Below are 18443 nucleotides of genomic sequence, written 5' to 3'. Positions count from 1 at the left end.
ACTGTGTGTTATTGGATGCTAGCATGCTAGTTAGCTATGGCGTCATAGTCAGGCATCGTGGGCTGTTGTGGGTAGCTATTGTGGGTAGTTATTGTAGGTAGCACGAAGCTAGCTAGCTAGCCGTTTTCCAAACAAAGTCAACACAGTAGCCATTGCTAGCTAGCCAACACGACCAGCTAACTGTACTGTAGCTGCTAAATACAATATATTTGTGCTAGCTAGCCAACGTAATTCGTTAACACACGAATTATCTGTTTAGTGTGTTAACACACTACTGGTAGTTTGTTGTAACCAAGTATTGGTGCTAAACTGTGTGTTATTGGATGCTAGCATGCTAGTTAGCTATGGTGTCATATTTAGCTAGCTGAACAAAGTAAGTTGAGTCTATTCCTTGAAACATTAAACTGCTGTAGTTCACAACAATTCTAATTTCTAAAGTGGAAGTTGGGAGATTTTTTTATTCGGGTGGTTCAGTGAAACAATTATAGTTTCTGAGGTGGAAGTTTTGGTGAGGGAGGCCCTACTCTCTCCTTTCCCTGATGTTTAGTTCATTTCATTCCGATCTCCTCTGCATTATTGTAGCCATTTGCTACAGCCTGTCAACAATGCCTCTGCCTATCCCTGTTCTCTCCTCTCCGCACAGGCCACACAAACGCCTCACACCGCGTGGCTGCTGCCTCTCTAACCTGGTGGTCCCTGCACGCACCCCACACCTGGAGTTCCAGGTCTCAGGCAGCCTCTGGAACTGCCGTTCTGCTGCCAACAAAGCTGACTTCATCCCAGCCTATGCTAACCTCCATTCCCTCGACTTCCTGGCGCTGACGGAAACATGGATTACCACTGAAAACACTGCTACTCCTACTGCTCTCTCCTCGTCTGACCATGTGTTCTCGCATACCCCGAGAGCATCTGGTCAGAGGGGTGGTGGCACAGGAATCCTCATCTCTCCCAAGTGGACATTCTCAATTTTTCCCCTAACCCATCTGTCTATCTCCTCATTTGAATTCCATGGTGTCACAGTCACTAGCCCATTTAAGCTTAATATCCTTGTCATCTATCGCCCTCCAGGTTCCCTTGGAGAGTTCATCAATGAACTTGACGCCTTGATGAGCTCCTTTCCTGAGGATGGCTCACCCCTCACAGTTCTGGGGGATTTCAACCTCCCTACGTCTACATTTGACTCATTTCTCTCTGCCTCCTTCTTTCCACTCCTCTCCTCTTTTGACCTCACCCTCTCACCGTCCCCCCCTACTCACAAGGCAGGCAATACGCTTGACCTCATCTTTACTAGATGCTGCTCTTCTACTAATCTCACTGCAACTCCCCTCCATGTCTCCGACCACTACTTTGTGTCCTTTTCTCTCTCGCTCTCCTCCAACACTACTCACTCTGCCCCTACACAGATGGTAATGCGCCGCCGCAACCTTCGCTCTCTCTCTCCCACTACTCTCTCCTCTTCCATCCTATCATCTCTTCCCTCTGCTCAATCCTTCTCCCTCCAATCTCCTGATTCTGTCTCCTCAACCCTCCTCTCCTCCCTTTCTGCATCCTTTGACTCTCTGTGTCCCCTATCCTCCCGGCCGGCTCGGTCCTCCCCTCCAGCTCCGTGGCTTGATGACTCATTGCGAGCTCACAGAACAGAGCTCCGGGCAACGGAGCGGAAATGGAAGAAAACTAAACTCCCTGCCGACCTGGCATCTTTTCACTCCCTCCTCTCTACATTTTCTTCATCTGTTTCTGCTGCTAAGGCCACTTTCTACCACTCTAAATTCCAAGCATCTGCCTCTAACCCTAGGAAGCTCTTTGCCACATTCTCCTCCCTGCTGAATCCTCCCCCCCCCCCTCTCTCTCTGTGGATGACTTCGTCAACCACTTTGAAAAGAAGGTTGACGACATCCGATCCTCGTTTGTTAAGTCTAATGACACTGCTGGTCCTACTCACACTGCCCTACCCTATGCTTTGACTTCTTTCTCCCCTCTCTCTCCAGATAAAATCCTGCGACTTGTGACTGCAGGCCGCCCAACAACCTGCCCGCTTGACCCCATCCCCTCCTCTCTTCTCCAGACCATCTCCGGTGACCTTCTCCCCTACCTCACCTCGCTGATCAACTCATCCTTGACCGCTGGCTATGTCCCTTCCGTCTTCAAGAGAGCGAGAGTTGCACCCCTTCTCAAAAAACCAACACTCGATCCCACTGATGTCAACAACTACAGACCAGTATCCCTTCTTTCTTTTCTTTCCAAAACTATTGAGCGTGCCGTCTTTAGCCAACTCTCTTGCTATCTCTCTCAGAATGACCTTCTTGATCCAAACCAGTCAGGTTTCAGGACTGGTCATTCAACTGAGACTGCTCTTCTCTGTGTCACGGAGGCTCTCCGCACTGCTAAAGCTAACTCTCTCTCCTCTGCTCTTGTCCTTCTAGACCTGTCTGCTGCCTTTGATACTGTGAACCATCAGATCCTCCTCTCCACCCTCTCCGAGCTGGGCATCTCCGGCGCGGCTCACTCCTGGATTGCGTCCTACCTGACCGGTCGCTCCTACCAAGTGGCGTGGCGAGAAGCTGTCTCCGCACCACGTGCTCTCACCACTGGTGTCCCCCAGGGCTCAGTTCTAGGCCCTCTCCTATTCTCCCTATACACCAAGTCACTTGGCTCTGTCATATCCTCACATGGCCTCTCCTATCATTGCTACGCTGACGATACACAACTAATCTTCTCCTTTCCCCCTTCTGATAACCAGGTGGCGAATCGCATCTCTGCATGTCTGGCAGACATATCAGTATGGATGACGGATCACCACCTCAAGCTGAACCCTGGCAAGACGGAGCTGCTCTTCCTCCCGGGGAAGGACTGCCCGTTCCATGATCTCGCCATCACGGTTGACAACTCCGTTGTGTCCTCCTCCCAGAGTGCGAAGAGCCTTGGCGTGACCCTGGACAACACCCTGTCGTTCTCCGCTAACATCAAGGCGGTGACCCGATCCTGCAGGTTCATGCTCTACAACATTCGGAGAGTACGACCCTGCCTTACACAGGAAGCGGCACAGGTCCTAATCCAGGCACTTGTCATCTCCCGTCTGGATTACCGCAGCTCGCTGTTGGCTGGGCTCCCTGCCTGTGCCATTAAACCCCTACAACTCATCCAGAATGCCGCAGCCCGTCTGGTGTTCAACCTTCCCAAGTTCTCTCACGTCACCCCCCTCCTCCGCACACTCCACTGGCTTCCAGTTGAAGCTCGCATCCGTTACAAGACCATGGTGCTTGCCTATGGAGCAGTGAGGGGAACGGCACCTCCGTACCTTCAGGCTCTGATCAGTCCCTACACCCAAACGAGGGCATTGCGTTCATCCACCTCTGGCCTGCTGGCTCCCCTTCCTCTGCGGAAGCATAGCTCCCGCTCAGCCCAGTCAAAACTGTTCGCTTCTCTGGCACCCCAATGGTGGAACAAGCTCCCTCACGACGCCAGGACAGCGGAGTCACTCACCACCTTCCGGAGACATTTGAAACCCCACCTCTTTAAGGAATACCTGGGATAGGATAATGTAATCCTTCTACCCCCCATTACCCCAACCCATCCCCCCCCCCAAAAAAAAAAAAAAATTTGTAAAGTGGTTATCCCACTGGCTATAGGGTGAATGCACCAATTTGTAAGTCGCTCTGGATAAGAGCGTCTGCTTAATGACGTAAATGTGCCCTTGAGTAAGGCACTTAACCCTAATTGCTCCTGTAAGTCGCTCTGGATAAGAGCGTCTGCTAAATGACTAAAATGTAAATGTAAATGTCTTTGTTGGGGGCGCAGGCCAAGGCAGGTGTGTAACCTGAGGGGTTCAAACAGAACAGCAGAGGGTCACACATTTTTTTGTGTATGAGTGGTCCCGGGGATCGAACCCACTACCTTGGCTTTACAAGCGCCGTGCTCTACCAGCTGAGCTACAGAGGACCAATTCTTCTGGCCCAATTAATACAGCTGAACCATACGTACGTCTGTAAGGCTGCGTTAGTCGAGTTGATGAGGTTCAGCCCCCTCGTTGTCATTGATCACAGCTCAGTGGAGGGGGCTGAACGAGTTGCCCTCGGTCTTGTGGAAAACCTCCTGTTCCAGCAGCACCTCTACACACGTGTCATGGCCTAGTGGAAGATTGATTCATACAGGAAAAAGATGACGTTGCTGCAGACCACAACAATACTCTCAGAGAAAGCTACACATCTGACAATGGTGAAGTCACAAAAGATGTTTTAGCTACAACATATGCTATGTCAATCCCTGACAATGTCCTGTTTCAGTGTAAGGTCCTCCACTGAGAGTCATAACCCCTAATTCTGTTGTAGTCTTGTTCATTCCCCCACATGGCTCCGTCCACACCAATCGAATGCTTTTCAAGCCACAAGAGGAGGTGAATGAGTGTACACTTCATGGAGGAGAGAACAGAGCTACAGTCCAGTTAGTCAGTACGTACCGTTGTATGGCCTGCCTAATTCAGGAACATGTTTACGGTGCTGAAGAGAGAAAATCAGAAAAGATCTAGTGTTCTGTTAGTCCAGTACGTACCGTTGTACCAGGCCCAGTGTAGTGGCGTGTAGCCCTGGTTGTCTGTGATGACGGGGAGGGTCTCCACTGACTGGGCGGCGTGTAGGAGCCCCCCCAGCACCCCGATGTGTCCGGATGCCGCCGCCAGGTGGACAGGGGTCCGCCCCTTACAGTCCCGAACCAGGAAGCTGGCGCTGTGCTGCAGCAGGGCCTCCACACACTCCTCATGACCCGTCACCGCCTGGGAGGAAGGGCGGGGAGACAAGAATGGATTTGAAATAACTAATAATCAATGATATAATAATGAATCATCAATTATTACAAATGATGTCTGGAGGCAGGTCCCCCTACAGGGATGAATAAACCACTACCCATGGACAACTACTTTTCTGAAGATAATATGTATATTTGAGCCTCCCCGTCTCTTTCTGTGTGTGAGCGTATACAGCCAGCTCTCCTCCTCACCCCTCTGTGTAGCGCTGTTCTGCCCCACTTGTCTTTGGCTTCTACGCTGGCTCCCTTGTTGAGCAGTGAGTACAAACAGTCTGTGTGTCCGCTCAGCACCGACAGCATCAGAGGGGTTCTGATACACAAGACAACAAGGTCATATTACAAACTGGTAATAACCAGGCTGAGTCCCAAATGGCAACCTATTCCCTATATGGTACACTACTTTTGACCTGAGCCCATAGGGTTCTGGTTTAAAGTAGTGCACCAAGTAGGGCATAGGGTGCCATTTGGGACGTAGACCTAGTGTCAAAATCTCTTTATTTCAGGAATTGTATCCAAAACCCAATTGACTTACTGTCCATTCCCGTCTTGAACGTCCACTGCACTCTGGAGGTCAGCATTTCCAATCAGCAAACGCAAACACTCCGAATCACTGTTGGTAGCTAGAGGAGGATAAACAGAGAGGATATAAGAATGTGAGATGATTGACCGTTGGTAGCTAGAGGAGGCTAAACAGAGAGGATATAAGAATGTGAGAAGATTGACCGTTGGTAGCTAGAGGAGGCTAAACAGAGAGGATATAAGAATGTGAGATGATTGACCGTTGGTAGCTAGAGGAGGCTAAACAGAGAGGCTATAAGAATGTGAGATGATTGACCGTTGGTAGCTAGAGGAGGATAAACAGAGAGGATATAAGAATGTGAGATGATTGACCGTTGGTAGCTAGAGGAGGCTAAACAGAGAGGATATGAGCTGATTGCTGGACGACTATTACCTTCACATGAACAGACAGATTTCTAGAACAGTGGTATTGGTAGATGACATCCTCATGATGTTAACACAGCAGATAATAAAACATTTTGGGGCTGAGGCCCTCGAAGCCTGTCACCTGCTAGCTGTGTACCTGGCTCTGGATAGAAGTCCCCCTGTGCACTGATCTAGGATCAGCTTACCCTCCCCAGATCCTCAGCAATAATGACAAAAAATGACCTTAGATCAGTGTGTAGTGGGCATTTTCACACTATGCTATATAATATCCCTAGAGTGGACATTGGCATCCTAGCAAAATGACCAAACAAATGTCCATCTTGGTAAGGAAAACTTTTGAATGACAGAATCTCTAGGTCTTACGTGATATCCTATGCGTACTTGCAGCGTGGATGGGGGTCCTCTTCAGGGTGAAGTCTTTAACCAGGATGGAGGCTCCCTGGTTGATGAGGACGTCAACACACTCCACATGGCCTTTAAAGGCAGCCAGGTCCAGAGGGGTGCGCCCCTGGCTGTTCCTCACGTCTAGATCCAGCAGAGACTGAACCAGGACCTCCATAGCATGGTGGTGGCCGTGGTACGCCTGAATGGAAACAAACACACAGTCTGAAGCAAAGTCCAGTGGTATGCCTGAACAGATATACACTCCTAATATAATCAATGTCCTATAGTAAACCAGTGGTATGCCAGAACAGATATACACTCCTAATATAATCAATGTCCTATAGTAGACCAGTGATATGCCAGAACAGATATACACTCCTAATATAATCAATGTCCTATAGTAGACCAGTGGTATGCCAGAACAGATATACACTCCTAATATAATCAATGTCCTATAGTAGACCAGTGGTATGCCAGAACAGATATACACTCCTAATATAATCAATGTCCTATAGTAGACCAGTGGTACGCCTGAACAGATATACACTCCTAATATAATCAATGTCCTATAGTAGACCAGTGGTATGCCAGAACAGATATACACTCCTAATATAATCAATGTCCTATAGTAGACCAGTGGTATGCCTGAACAGATATACACTCCTAATATAATCAATGTCCTATAGTAGACCAGTGGTATGCCTGAACAGAAACAGTCCTAGACCTCTAAAGTAGACCAGTGTCTCTCAAATCGGGTGCCCATTTTTTCTCCCGCCCAGCATCAACATCGAAGGTCCCTGCCAAGCGTGAGATTTAGAAACAAACACACTACTACTCCTCTGTTGGAGGTTGATTAACTCAAATGGCAAAATAAGGAAATCATCCTCATCATCACCGTGTCAAAATATGCATGTATTTTACACTAATCAGGAACAGATAGGAACATGGTGTGTGAGTGTCTGGACAATCAACTTTTCGTGGAAAAACAACACCATGCCTGCATCCCAGATAGCAACCTATTTCCCATGTAGTGCAGTACTTTTGATCTGGGCCCATAAGGTTCTGGTCAAAAGTAGGGCACTAAATAGGGAATAGGGTGCCATTTGTCATGTGGCGAGACCCCTACAGGAGCAGGTAGGCTTTACTCACAGCTAAGTGTAGGGGGCTGATGGGAGCTCTGACATCAGAGTCGTTCAGGATGTCTGTCCCTGAGGTTTCCATTAGCTGGGGAAAGACAAGGACGGGCCAGTTTAGACTTGTAACATATTTACTTTGAAGGTTAGTCTAGTAGCATGTTTCATGTTGTAAATCTCAGTGTCCAGCCCCTGCAGACATACTGGGGTGTTGCATTCGTATCTTAAACAAGCTAGTGTGAGGAAAAGTAACCAACTGGTACTTACCACATCTAAAGGTGTTTCACTTGCAATCTGGAAAAAGAACATCAAGAGTGACGATGCGGCCACGACAAACATGCAACCACACCTTAAAACCTACTGAATATCAACGTCTGTCCCAAATGGCACCCTATTCCCTATATAGTGCATTACTTTTGACCAGAGCCCTATGGGCCCTACATCCATTTGGGACGCAGACAAAATGGTCTGTGAATGCAGGGCGTCTAGTCCCCTGTGGTTCTGACTCACCAGCTCCAGACAGAGGCGGTGTCCGTACGCAGACGCGTAATGGACTGCGTTGTAGCCCTGATTGTCCCTGATCCCTGGGTTAGCGTCGTTTCGCAGCAAATATTCCAGACACCTAGAGGTCAGAGGTCAAGAGTTCACTAATCATTATACCAACATCAAGACAGACAGATAAGCAAGCAGAGACACTTTCCCAAAGGAGACATGGCCAAGCTTTCACACTGCAGATTTAACACTAGTATGTATTCAAACACGGCCAACAACATACTCTAGACTACAGTGAAATGTGAAAGGTCATGGCACCACAACATACTCTCCAGACTACAGTGAAATGTGAAAGGTCATGGCACCACAACATACTCTCCAGACTACAGTGAAATGTGAAAGGTCATGGCACCACAACATACTCTCCAGACTACAGTGAAATGTGAAAGGTCATGGCACCACAACATACTCTCCAGACTACAGTGAAATGTGAAAGGTCATGGCACCACAACATACTCTCCAGACTACAGTGAAATGTGAAAGGTCATGGCACCACAACACACACAACAGTAAGAGAGGTGTGAGACGTACTTTCCGTCTGTGTCGGAGGCAGCAGCGTAGTGGAGCGGGGTGCAACCCCTTTTATCCAGATCGTTCACACTGGCCCCAGACCCCACCAAGGCAAACAGACACTGGTAGTTACAATTGGCTGCCGCATAATGCAGAGGACTCCTAGAAGAACGCACAGAAACCATTCAACATCAACAACAGAAACAGCTTATTGGAGCTGTAAAACATTTACATTTTACATTTACGTCATTTAGCAGACACTCTTATCCAGTGCGACTTACAGGAGCAATTAGGGTTAAGTGCCTTGCTGCAGTGCACATAGACATATTTTTCACCTAGTCAGCTAGGGGATTTGAACCAGCAACCTTTCGGTTACTGACCCAACGCTCTTAACCGCTAGGCTACCTGCCGCCCAATATTTCCCATAATAATTCCTATATGCCCCTATACTATATTCCCCATTATCATAAAGATCACATATGAAAGTTATTTGATGCCACAGACAGACCTTCCGAAGCTGTCCTTTCTGTTGAAGTCTGCCCCTGTGTTGAGCAGCAGATTCAGACAGTCCAGGTTCCTGGTAAAAAGATATCAAGTTCAGAAAGGCCCTCGTACATCTGAGCTATCAGGTGGATGGTAACAAGATATCAAGTTCAGAAAGGCCCTCGTACATCTGAGCTATCAGGTGAATGGTAACAAGCAGGGGCGGTGTGTTCAATAGGGCGATATGGGCGACGCACTGCCAAACGGGAAAAGGAAGGGATTTTTTTTCTAATCAATTATATCACGGCAACAGTAGTTATCAGTGTTGTAATCTAGACGTCTGATCTGCCACAGTGCCACTAAATGTCCAATCAGGCTAAAGTCGTGCTTCAAATGGCCACCCCCCCTTTTGGGGCGATTTCAGTCAGGTTGAAAATCGCACAGAAGTCTGTCATAGACTCCCATGTAAAATCTATTTTTTTCAAATATCAGAGCTTTCAATACAATCTCTATGGGTTTCTGAGGGCTTGCACTTACGCGCTTTCGTCATACGTAACGTAACCATGAACGTAACTAAGAAAAGAGCGGGTAGCCTCATCAATCAATTCACTATTACTGTCAAAATGGCTAGCCTTCAGTGCAACGCGATTGTGTCTTTGAAAGAAGTTCCTTTTTGTCGGCGAACAAATGAAGATAAATTGGCAACGAAACAATTAGGACCTCCCAGACCAAATTTAATAATTCAACAGGTTTCTACTAAAGGGGGGAAGTCCTACACCCGAGGATTTTCCAAAAATTGGTACGAACGAAAAACCTGGCTAGCAGGCTGCGATGTAGCTAATGCAGTCTTCTGCTACCCCCTGCTTACTCTTTCACCCTGAAGGCGGCACGGCAGACAGCACCGCTTGGACAGCGACTGGTGTGTAACGGACATGCACCATCTTTCAGGAAAGATTAAGAAACATGAGCTGTCAAAGACCCACATGGATAGCTGTTTGAGATAGTCTGCTTTGGGGAGAGTGAACATTCCCACTCAACTGGATGAGGGATACAGGCTAGCTGTCCGCCGCCACAACGATGAGGTTAGTGTTGATAATCACAAGTTTACTGGAGAACTGAAACTGACAAGGCTGACAAGATAGGACCCTTTTGTCCATTGTTATTGGATAGGAACAGAACTTATAACCAGCTCCTGACCTAAATAGATCTTAGCACAACATTTTACTCAACATATCATATTCCATATTCACTATAACAAATATATTTACTACGACATTAGCAAGAACCGCCACATCCTCAGCCGGCTAATCCAGTGTGTGAAGTTTTGCGGAGTGTTTGAGTTAGCTTTGCGAGGCAAAGATGAAACTGAGGGCTCCACCAACCCTGGTAAGCCAACACTTTTGAGATCAGTCAATAAATGCTTCTGGTATTGACTTATATGCTGCCCCTGTCTTCATGTTGTTGCTGGACATATCTTTTTTTAAATGTGTGCAGGTCACCTAAATCATCAGAAAAATTGCCCCCCCTGAGAATTTTTTCAGGAGCCGCCACTGGTAACAAGATATCAAGTTCAGAAAGGCCCTCGTACATCTGAGCTATCAGGTGGATGGTAACAAGATATCAAGTTCAGAAAGGCCCTTTCACATCTGAGCTATCAGGTGGATGGTAACAATGAGAACCTTAGAGAAAAGAGAAACCCGTACACTGCTCTTGCTAGTATCACTGTTTTTATAATGCTAATAAAAGCAATAATAAAAAGTGATACTAGCAAGAGCAGTTTGCAGGTTTCTCTTCTCTTTCAAGAAGATATAAAGACAAGTCAATACCACCATGGCATGGAACCACATTATACAGAAATGATACCGCACTAATGATCTATACGATTTTTTAATACTGCTAAACAATGTGAAATGTAAGAGTGTGAATATGTGTTTGTTCTTTCTGGTGGCTTTCCAGTTCATGAACTAAATATTCCTTGGTGTAAAGCCTGGACCAGTCCACTCACCCAACAGCTGCTGCAGCATGTAAACAGGTCCTTCCAAAGTCGTCAGGGGTGTCTATATCAAAGCCTGATGAGAGGAGCTTCCGACAGCAGTCAGAGAACCCACTGAGAGCAGACAGGTGGAGGGGGAACATCCCATGGACGCCTCGCCTGCAACACATTTTTACATTTGAGACTTTAAGCAGACACTCTTATCCAGAGCGACTTACAGTTGATTCAGCTAAGATTGGAAACAGCACCACATCACAGTCCTCATTAAACCCCACAGCAGATCAACACATCAGCATGCTGCAATGCCCTGTCTATCAACCCCCCACACACCACAATGTGTTGAGCATAGTCTCCAAGCGGGAATTCGGTCAATGACAGAATTGCAGATGCATGTTGCATTTTTGCTGGAAACTGTGTGTGTTCTCACTTGGCTGTGTCAGCTGCGTTCGTGATGAGTGTATTGATGAGTAACTCATGGCCGTAGCGAGCAGAGATGTGCAGAGGTGTGTTTCCATTCTTTTCTTCACAGTCGATCTCAGCACCTACAGAACACACACACACAGACACACACAGACACACACACAGACACACACACAGACACACACACAGACACACACAGACACACACACAGACACACACACAGACACACACACAGACACACACACAGACACACACACACACACACATACACACACATACACACAGACACACACAGACACACACAGACACACACAGACACACACAGACACACACACAGACACACACACAGACACACACACAGACACACACACACACACAGACACACACACACGTCAACCACTTGACCCTAGAGGCCTCATGAAGCTTCATGTTCAACCACATTGCAAGTAACATTGCTCTGTGCCAGTGAATCATGGTTTGAAGACAAAAGACAATGCTGAAGAGCCTACTGGTTCATATATATTCAGTTGAGAGCATTCACAGCGACTCACCATTCTGGATGATGGCTTGAGATCTGGAGAAGCGTCCGTGGATGGCCGTCATGTGGAGGGGGGTCTTTCCATCTTTACTCTGCAGATAGAAAGACAAAGATGGTTCACACGGCAGTCTGTGCTGCTGACCACAGGCAAAATCAAACACGTATTGGAGGAGCGCTTGATTGCATTTAGTTTGCATTGTTAGGCCTATTCCATTGGTATTTGAATGTAGACCAGGGCCAAATACTAAGCCATGTGCTGCGTCAGTGTGTGCGTCCCAAATGGCACCCTATTTATAAGTACACTACTTTTTGAACCAAAGTAGTGTACTTATAAAGGGAACAGGGTGCCATTTGGGACACAGGCAGTGTCATCACGGCTCCTTGCTCTATGGGCCCCTGGTCAAAAGTAGTGCACTACATAGGGAATAGGGTGTTATTTAGTTCAGACACAGTGTTGGTCATCCGGTCTCCTCACCTTGATGTTGACGAGGGCCCCGTTGCCCACCAGCAGCTCCAGGCAGAGCGCCCCATGGCGCGAGCCGGCCGTGAAGTGGAGTGGGGCGAAACCCTTCTCGTACACCTGGTTCACGTTGGCGCCGCACTCGATCAGCTCATTCACCACCACATCCTGCCCGTTGTAGCATGCCACGTGGAGGGGGGTGTTACCGTACCCATTGGGCTAATTTATCTGGAGGGAGCAAGGGAGGGAAAAGAGTGGAGAGAGAGAGAGAGGGGGGGGGTGGGGGGAGAGAGAACAAAACAATACATTCCTGATCAGGTCACTTGGTTCTGAAAACCCCCTGGTCCAACCTCTCTCTCTTCATTACTTGGTTCTGAAAACCCCCTGGTCCAACCTCTCTCTCTTCATTACTTGGTTATGAAAACCCCCTGGTCCAACCTCTCTCTCTTCATTACTTGGTTATGAAAACCCCCTGGTCCAACCTCTCTCTCTTCATTACTTGGTTATGAAAACCCCCTGGTCCAACCTCTCTCTCTTCATTACTTGGTTATGAAAACCCCCTGGTCCAACATCTCTCTCTTCATTACTTGGTTATGAAAACCCCCTGGTCCAAATCACTGGCTCTAACCTCTCTCTCTTCATTACTATTATGAAAACCCCCTACACATTTGAATGCGTGTTGACTCACATCCACACCAAGGTCCAGGAGGTACTTGACCACACTGATCATTCCACTGGAGGCTGCAGAGTGGAGAGGGGTGTAGACCTTCTTGTCTTTACAGGACACCTCTGATCCATGAGAGGCCAGCAGTTTCACCACCTCAATGTGCCCTATGGTAGAGAGAGAGGGGGAGGGATAAAGAGAGAGAGAGAGAGAGAGAGAGAGAGAGAGAGAGAGAGAGAGAGAGAGAGAGAGAGAGAGAGAGAGAGAGAGAGAGAGAGAGAGAGAGAGAGAGAGAGAGAGAGAGAGAGAGAGAGAGAGAGAGAGAGAGAGAGAGATAGTAAGGGGGTTAAGAGAGAAACAGAGACACAAACACAGAGAGATAGGCAGAGAGAGGGAGAGATAGATTAGTTTACAGTGGTACACAGCACCATAAGCAACACCTACATCATGTTAGTACAACTGAAAACATCTAATCAACCTACTTAGTACATGATTCTGACATAATAACACACTAGACGTGGCTCATACAGCTGAGCTGTGAGACTAACACACAGTCCATTCATTCATTCATTCATTGGTATAAAGGACATTAGTCAGAATGTAAATGATGTGGTAAACTCATCACCCATGTAAGCAGCCCAGTGGATTGCTCGGCGATCCTTCTTGTCAAAGGCATTAATGTTGGCTCCTCTGGAGAGAAGCAGCCTCACCATCTAACAGGGAGAGGAGAGAGAAACAAAACACAGGTTGAGGAAAACTAAACAGCAAAATCCGCTAAATCTGGCTTCAAAGCCTTCCCTTTAAAATGATATATTTTGTATTCACAATGAATGAAAGATAACATGTAAAGACATGGTACATTTCTCCCCTTTTAGTCCCCCTTTGACCTCCCCCTCCCCCCAGAATGCCTCCAAACACATTTAAAAAGAAAGGGAAAGTAATTGAGTTACATGTCAGAAAACAAAACAAAGCAAAAATGTAATAGCCTAACAATTTCAGGTGATTAAGTGATTTTATAGGCCTATATAGCAGTAATCTCAAGGTGGGGCCAAGAGTACTAATCTGGAGGAAGTGTTTGGAGCTGTTCAAAATAGAATATCATCGGGTCCCAGGAGGAATAAAATGAGTTGGTTGACCCTCGAATGGTAACTTCATTTTTTCTCATTTTAGGAACAGCTTCAGATCTTTGAGCCAAAGAGAGGCTAAGGGAGGATTGATAGATTTCCAATCCAATAAAATCCTTCTGCGGGCTAACAGGGAGGCAAAGGCAATGGCATCTAGCTGTCTATTGGTCAGAGAAGGATTGTTGTTTGGTACTCCAAAAATAGCAATTTCTGCACTAGGCTGCAACTTTATATCAAATCCTTCAGAAAGGGTTTTAAATAGTGGACAACTAATCTGCCAGACGGGGACAGGACCAGAACATTTGATTAGTCCCATTATCACCGAGTACTGTGGATGATGGTACATCAAAAGACAGAGGTGGGATACCCTGGTCAGGTGGAACAAACAGCCTACCCCTCCCAGTGCTTGCAAACTCAGGACTAGCAAACGCTCTACTCCCAGGAGCTGACTGTACAATTGGTGTAAATGGAAGGACACCCCTCCCTCTACCCACACTAAAATCCCCAGCATAACATGTCTTATGGATTTGAGAATCTTCCATGGCTCAACAGAGCACTAAAATACAATGTAATTTAGTGCATTCAAATACCAAAAAAAATAAATGCAAAAAACAAATTCATCCAAAACTTACAAATAAGCACGAATACCTGTATCTAATGAATATGCTACATTCACTTTCACTGTTTACAGTATATATTCACTTACAGTAAGCCATCAACAAATTCACATGCGTATGTCATGCACATCATCCACATGCACAGCTCCGGCGGTCGGCTTGAGATGACCAGTCGGCAGGTCACGTAATTAGGACACTGCCACAACTGGAATTCTGATGGTTGGATAATTTTTATTCGACCTGCACACGAAGAGACAACACACAATATGTTAGCTCTTGGTGCAGCCACAGCTCTCGGGCACCTTGCTAGTTGAAGGTCAGGCAAAAGAGAACAGGTGCTGCATGCACACATTCAGTGCCTAACAACACACTATACAATACAAGTAAAATGATATACAACATAATTCTGACAAAATAAAAGACATAACTGCACACCACGAGACAACACACAATAGGTTAGCCCTTGGTGCAGCCACAGCTCTCGGGCACCTGCGTGAGCACATAGAAACTCACTCAAACACTGCCCCAAATACTCCCGAGTTACAAAAGGTACCCTAATTAGCGAGCTCGGTGAAAGTTGTTAACATACATCTTTATATTGTCCACATTGTAACAAAACCTGTAGTTGCGTAACAGCACTTTGTGTAACTTTACCACAGTTTTATATTGACAAATTACGGCGCCAAGGACAACATACCTTGCTAGTTGAAGGTCAGGCAAAAGAGAACAATAAGAGGGTACATAAATACAGATAACCCGCGATGGACCAAACCAAAATATACACAACTTTTACAATTAGGTGTATTTGCAATATAGATACATAAAAATGTTTGTACACCAAAAAATAAAATTAGCTATGCAGCTGTAATTAAATAAAGAAACCACATTCAATTATTATTATTATTAACTTATTAACATCCCCTCTTGACCTGGCCTACTTGAACTGTCCTTGTGTGCAATTTGGTGCATAATCTAGGGGAACAACATCACACTACTACACATATAATTCAAGTCATACCTTTATTGTCATTCATGCTCTTATTTTTAACCTAGTAGTTTTGCAAAAGTGTAACCTGCGTCAATTCTAGGAAATATTGGAATAACGTGCTTAAGAGGAGCCCTGACACGCACAACAGGATAACACAACTACCACATTTTCAATTGACAATCATTGATTTAAATGGATGTGGTCAATAGATTTGTATAGGCATATATACTAATTTAATTTAACTTGTAAGCCAAGGTTGGATTAGTAGGTCTATGCAACATGCAGCTGGATAACCGCGTCATGAATCGGAACGGGCTCCAACGTCCTCATATACACATTATGACAAAATAAAGATCTTAATATTTCACGAAATAAAGACATAGAAGAAAACAGGTTCTAGAAACTCAATTTCTCCATGGCAATAGAATGTAAACATGTAAATTGCGCCAAACATATCCAAATATCGCCTACAACTCAATTCTCAGCGCAGCATATTGGACGACTCCACAGGCATTGATCATTCGCGACTTTAAGTCATTCCTGTTATCTCTAGAGCATCCCGTATATTTATAGCGCTGCATTTCGTCCCCCTCTGACCATGGATAGGGTTGGGAGCATTCCTGAGTTCACTTATGGTCCCACTAAGGTAATCTTAGGAGATATTCCTTTTGGCATACTGTAAATGCCTGTGCATAATGTACCTAATAAAGCATACTTGTTTTAATTATCTTCAAAGGAATTCTGTAGAAGCAGCCTTTATTTTCAGACTCTGCAGGCCTGCTGGGAGGAAGCATATTACAATAAACAGGTAAGATTCATCCCACAAAAACAGTAACCACAGAAAAAAAGAGATAGATTTAATCCCAAAACAAGAGTTTTATTTCAAGACAGTTTAGAGAAGATGGTCATAAGAGTTTTTAATATCACTTGCAAATTGTGAGACATGAGCAGTTGTGAAATGTTGCGAGAGGCCCTTCTGAAAGCACATTATATGGTCTTTAGTGGCACGGTTTCACACCTTACCTCATCTTGCAGAAGAAGTTCATGGTCCACTATCTGCTGCTTCAGAGTCGAGGCCAGGTCTCGCCCCATGTCACCATGGAGCACATGAGCGACTGGCTGGTGTCTCAGGGCAAAAAATCCCTTAGGGAGAGGTGAGTACCACGTCAGCTCTCACCTTCACTGCCATTCTCTGTCACCAGCAGCACTCCAGGAGGTGTGGGTAAAATAAACAACAGATAAATAGGAAGCCAGGAAAGTTGAAATGCTTTGTGTTTTATTTGAAGGTTGTGGAAGGAAACCCTGGAGGAGGGGAACGAACTCGCTCGGCTGGTAAGAGAATGAGTGTTAGAGACTTAGACTATCAGTCAGTGAGCTCCTTTCTTTCAACAACTAGTCAGTACAGCAGAATATATCTGTTGTGAAATTACACTAATGGGACTTCCTGTTTCCTACGGCAGACCTGGGAAGTAAACACCTGCCTAAAAATGATTGACATGGAGCACAAGGCTGTCTGCAAGCTCCGCCGCTCTATGCACACCACCTCTCCAGCTGGAGCTGACATGTGAGTTCCATGTACTGCCCTGCATACAGCTTGCTCCATTCATCTACACATCTGGAGCTATGCAGAAAATAACTAGGGCAGTGTTCTCTGTGTGAACATTGCACATCGTTTAGCTTTCTCTGCTGCTTTTTGTTGATTTCAGCGACCCCAAGGTCCACATCATCGTGGAGAGAGCTGTGAGGAGCATTCTGGACAAGCTGTCCAATAAGCCCTGTAGCAACCTGCTCAGCCCATCCCAGGTGGTGGTGGAGCTGGTGCCCAGGATCCTCCTGGCCCTGTGGCTTCAGCCAGAGGAAGGCCATTCAGATCACCCCATCCTCCTAAGCGGTATGGCTGTGAGTATGGTGGTGGCCGTAGGGGAGAAGCTCTCCAACACGTTGAAGGCCTCTTCTCCTCACACCCCTTTCTCCCGGGCTGCTGCTTTTGACTCTGTGAGGTCGATCCTCGGGAGAATCAGCCAGTCCTTCTCCCTGGATGACCTCAAGACCCATTTTTTTATGAACTCTGTCTGTGCCTTTGTGGCGGACGAGGTGAAAAGCTACTTCCAGCCTACTGCAGACACCCTGCCAGTTCCCCCTGTCCTAGTGGTGGCCTTCTCCGCCACACTACCAGCTGATATCCAAGCAGGTGAGTAGCACTCATAGAAAGCACTCTGACAGATGCCTTTTGTCATGACATCCCGGTGCCTTGTAGTAGTAGAGCCAATCAGGATTTTAATTGTCACCCCTAACACAGATGCAGACCAGGCTTCTTCCCACCTGGAGGTTGTGGAAATCCCCCATAACACAGAGGCAGACCCAGCTTCTTCCCACCCGGAGGTTGTGGACATCACCCCTAACACAGAGAAAGACCCGGCTTCTGCCCACCTGGAGGTTGAGGGATTCACCCCTAACACAGAGTTTGACCCAGCTTCTCCCCACCTAGATGTTGTTGACATCACCCGTAGCAGAGAGGAAGACCCGGCTTCTTCCCACATAGTGGTTTTGGACATCACCCCTAACACAGAGGCACACCTGGCTTCTTCCCACCTGGAGGTTGCTGACAAAACCCGTAGCACAGAGGCAGACCCGGTATCTTACCACCTGGAAGTTGGGGACATCACCCCTAACACAGAGGCACACCTGGCTTCTTCCCATCAGGAGCTTGTGGACATCACCCCAAACACAGAGGCAGACCTGTCTTCTTCCCACCTAGAGATTGCGGTCATCAACCCTAACAAAGAGGCACACCTGGCTTCTTCCCACAAGGAGCTTGTGGACATCACCCCT

At 46.6% G+C, this 18443-nt stretch overlaps 1 protein-coding gene across 1 annotated transcript; it reads right to left on the bottom strand.

The window, feature by feature from the left end:
• Positions 1 to 4198: 4198 nt before the first annotated feature.
• Positions 4199 to 6064, bottom strand: LOC311124079 (serine/threonine-protein phosphatase 6 regulatory ankyrin repeat subunit A-like; the record flags this gene model as incomplete). The annotated part of the gene is made up of 5 exons (XM_084198293.1): positions 4199 to 4206; positions 4549 to 4768; positions 4993 to 5110; positions 5333 to 5420; positions 6055 to 6064. 5 exons carry the CDS (start codon positions 6062 to 6064, stop codon positions 4199 to 4201), a joined length of 444 nt encoding a protein of 147 aa, XP_084054419.1.
• Positions 6065 to 18443: the final 12379 nt, after the last annotated feature.

This window comes from Coregonus lavaretus, assembly GCF_964263955.1.
Source record: "Coregonus lavaretus genome assembly, contig: HAP1_SCAFFOLD_54, whole genome shotgun sequence".
NCBI lineage: Eukaryota > Metazoa > Chordata > Actinopteri > Salmoniformes > Salmonidae > Coregonus > Coregonus lavaretus.
Note: the sequence above shows the minus strand (reverse complement) of the source record. Positions and strands in the feature narration are given on the sequence as shown.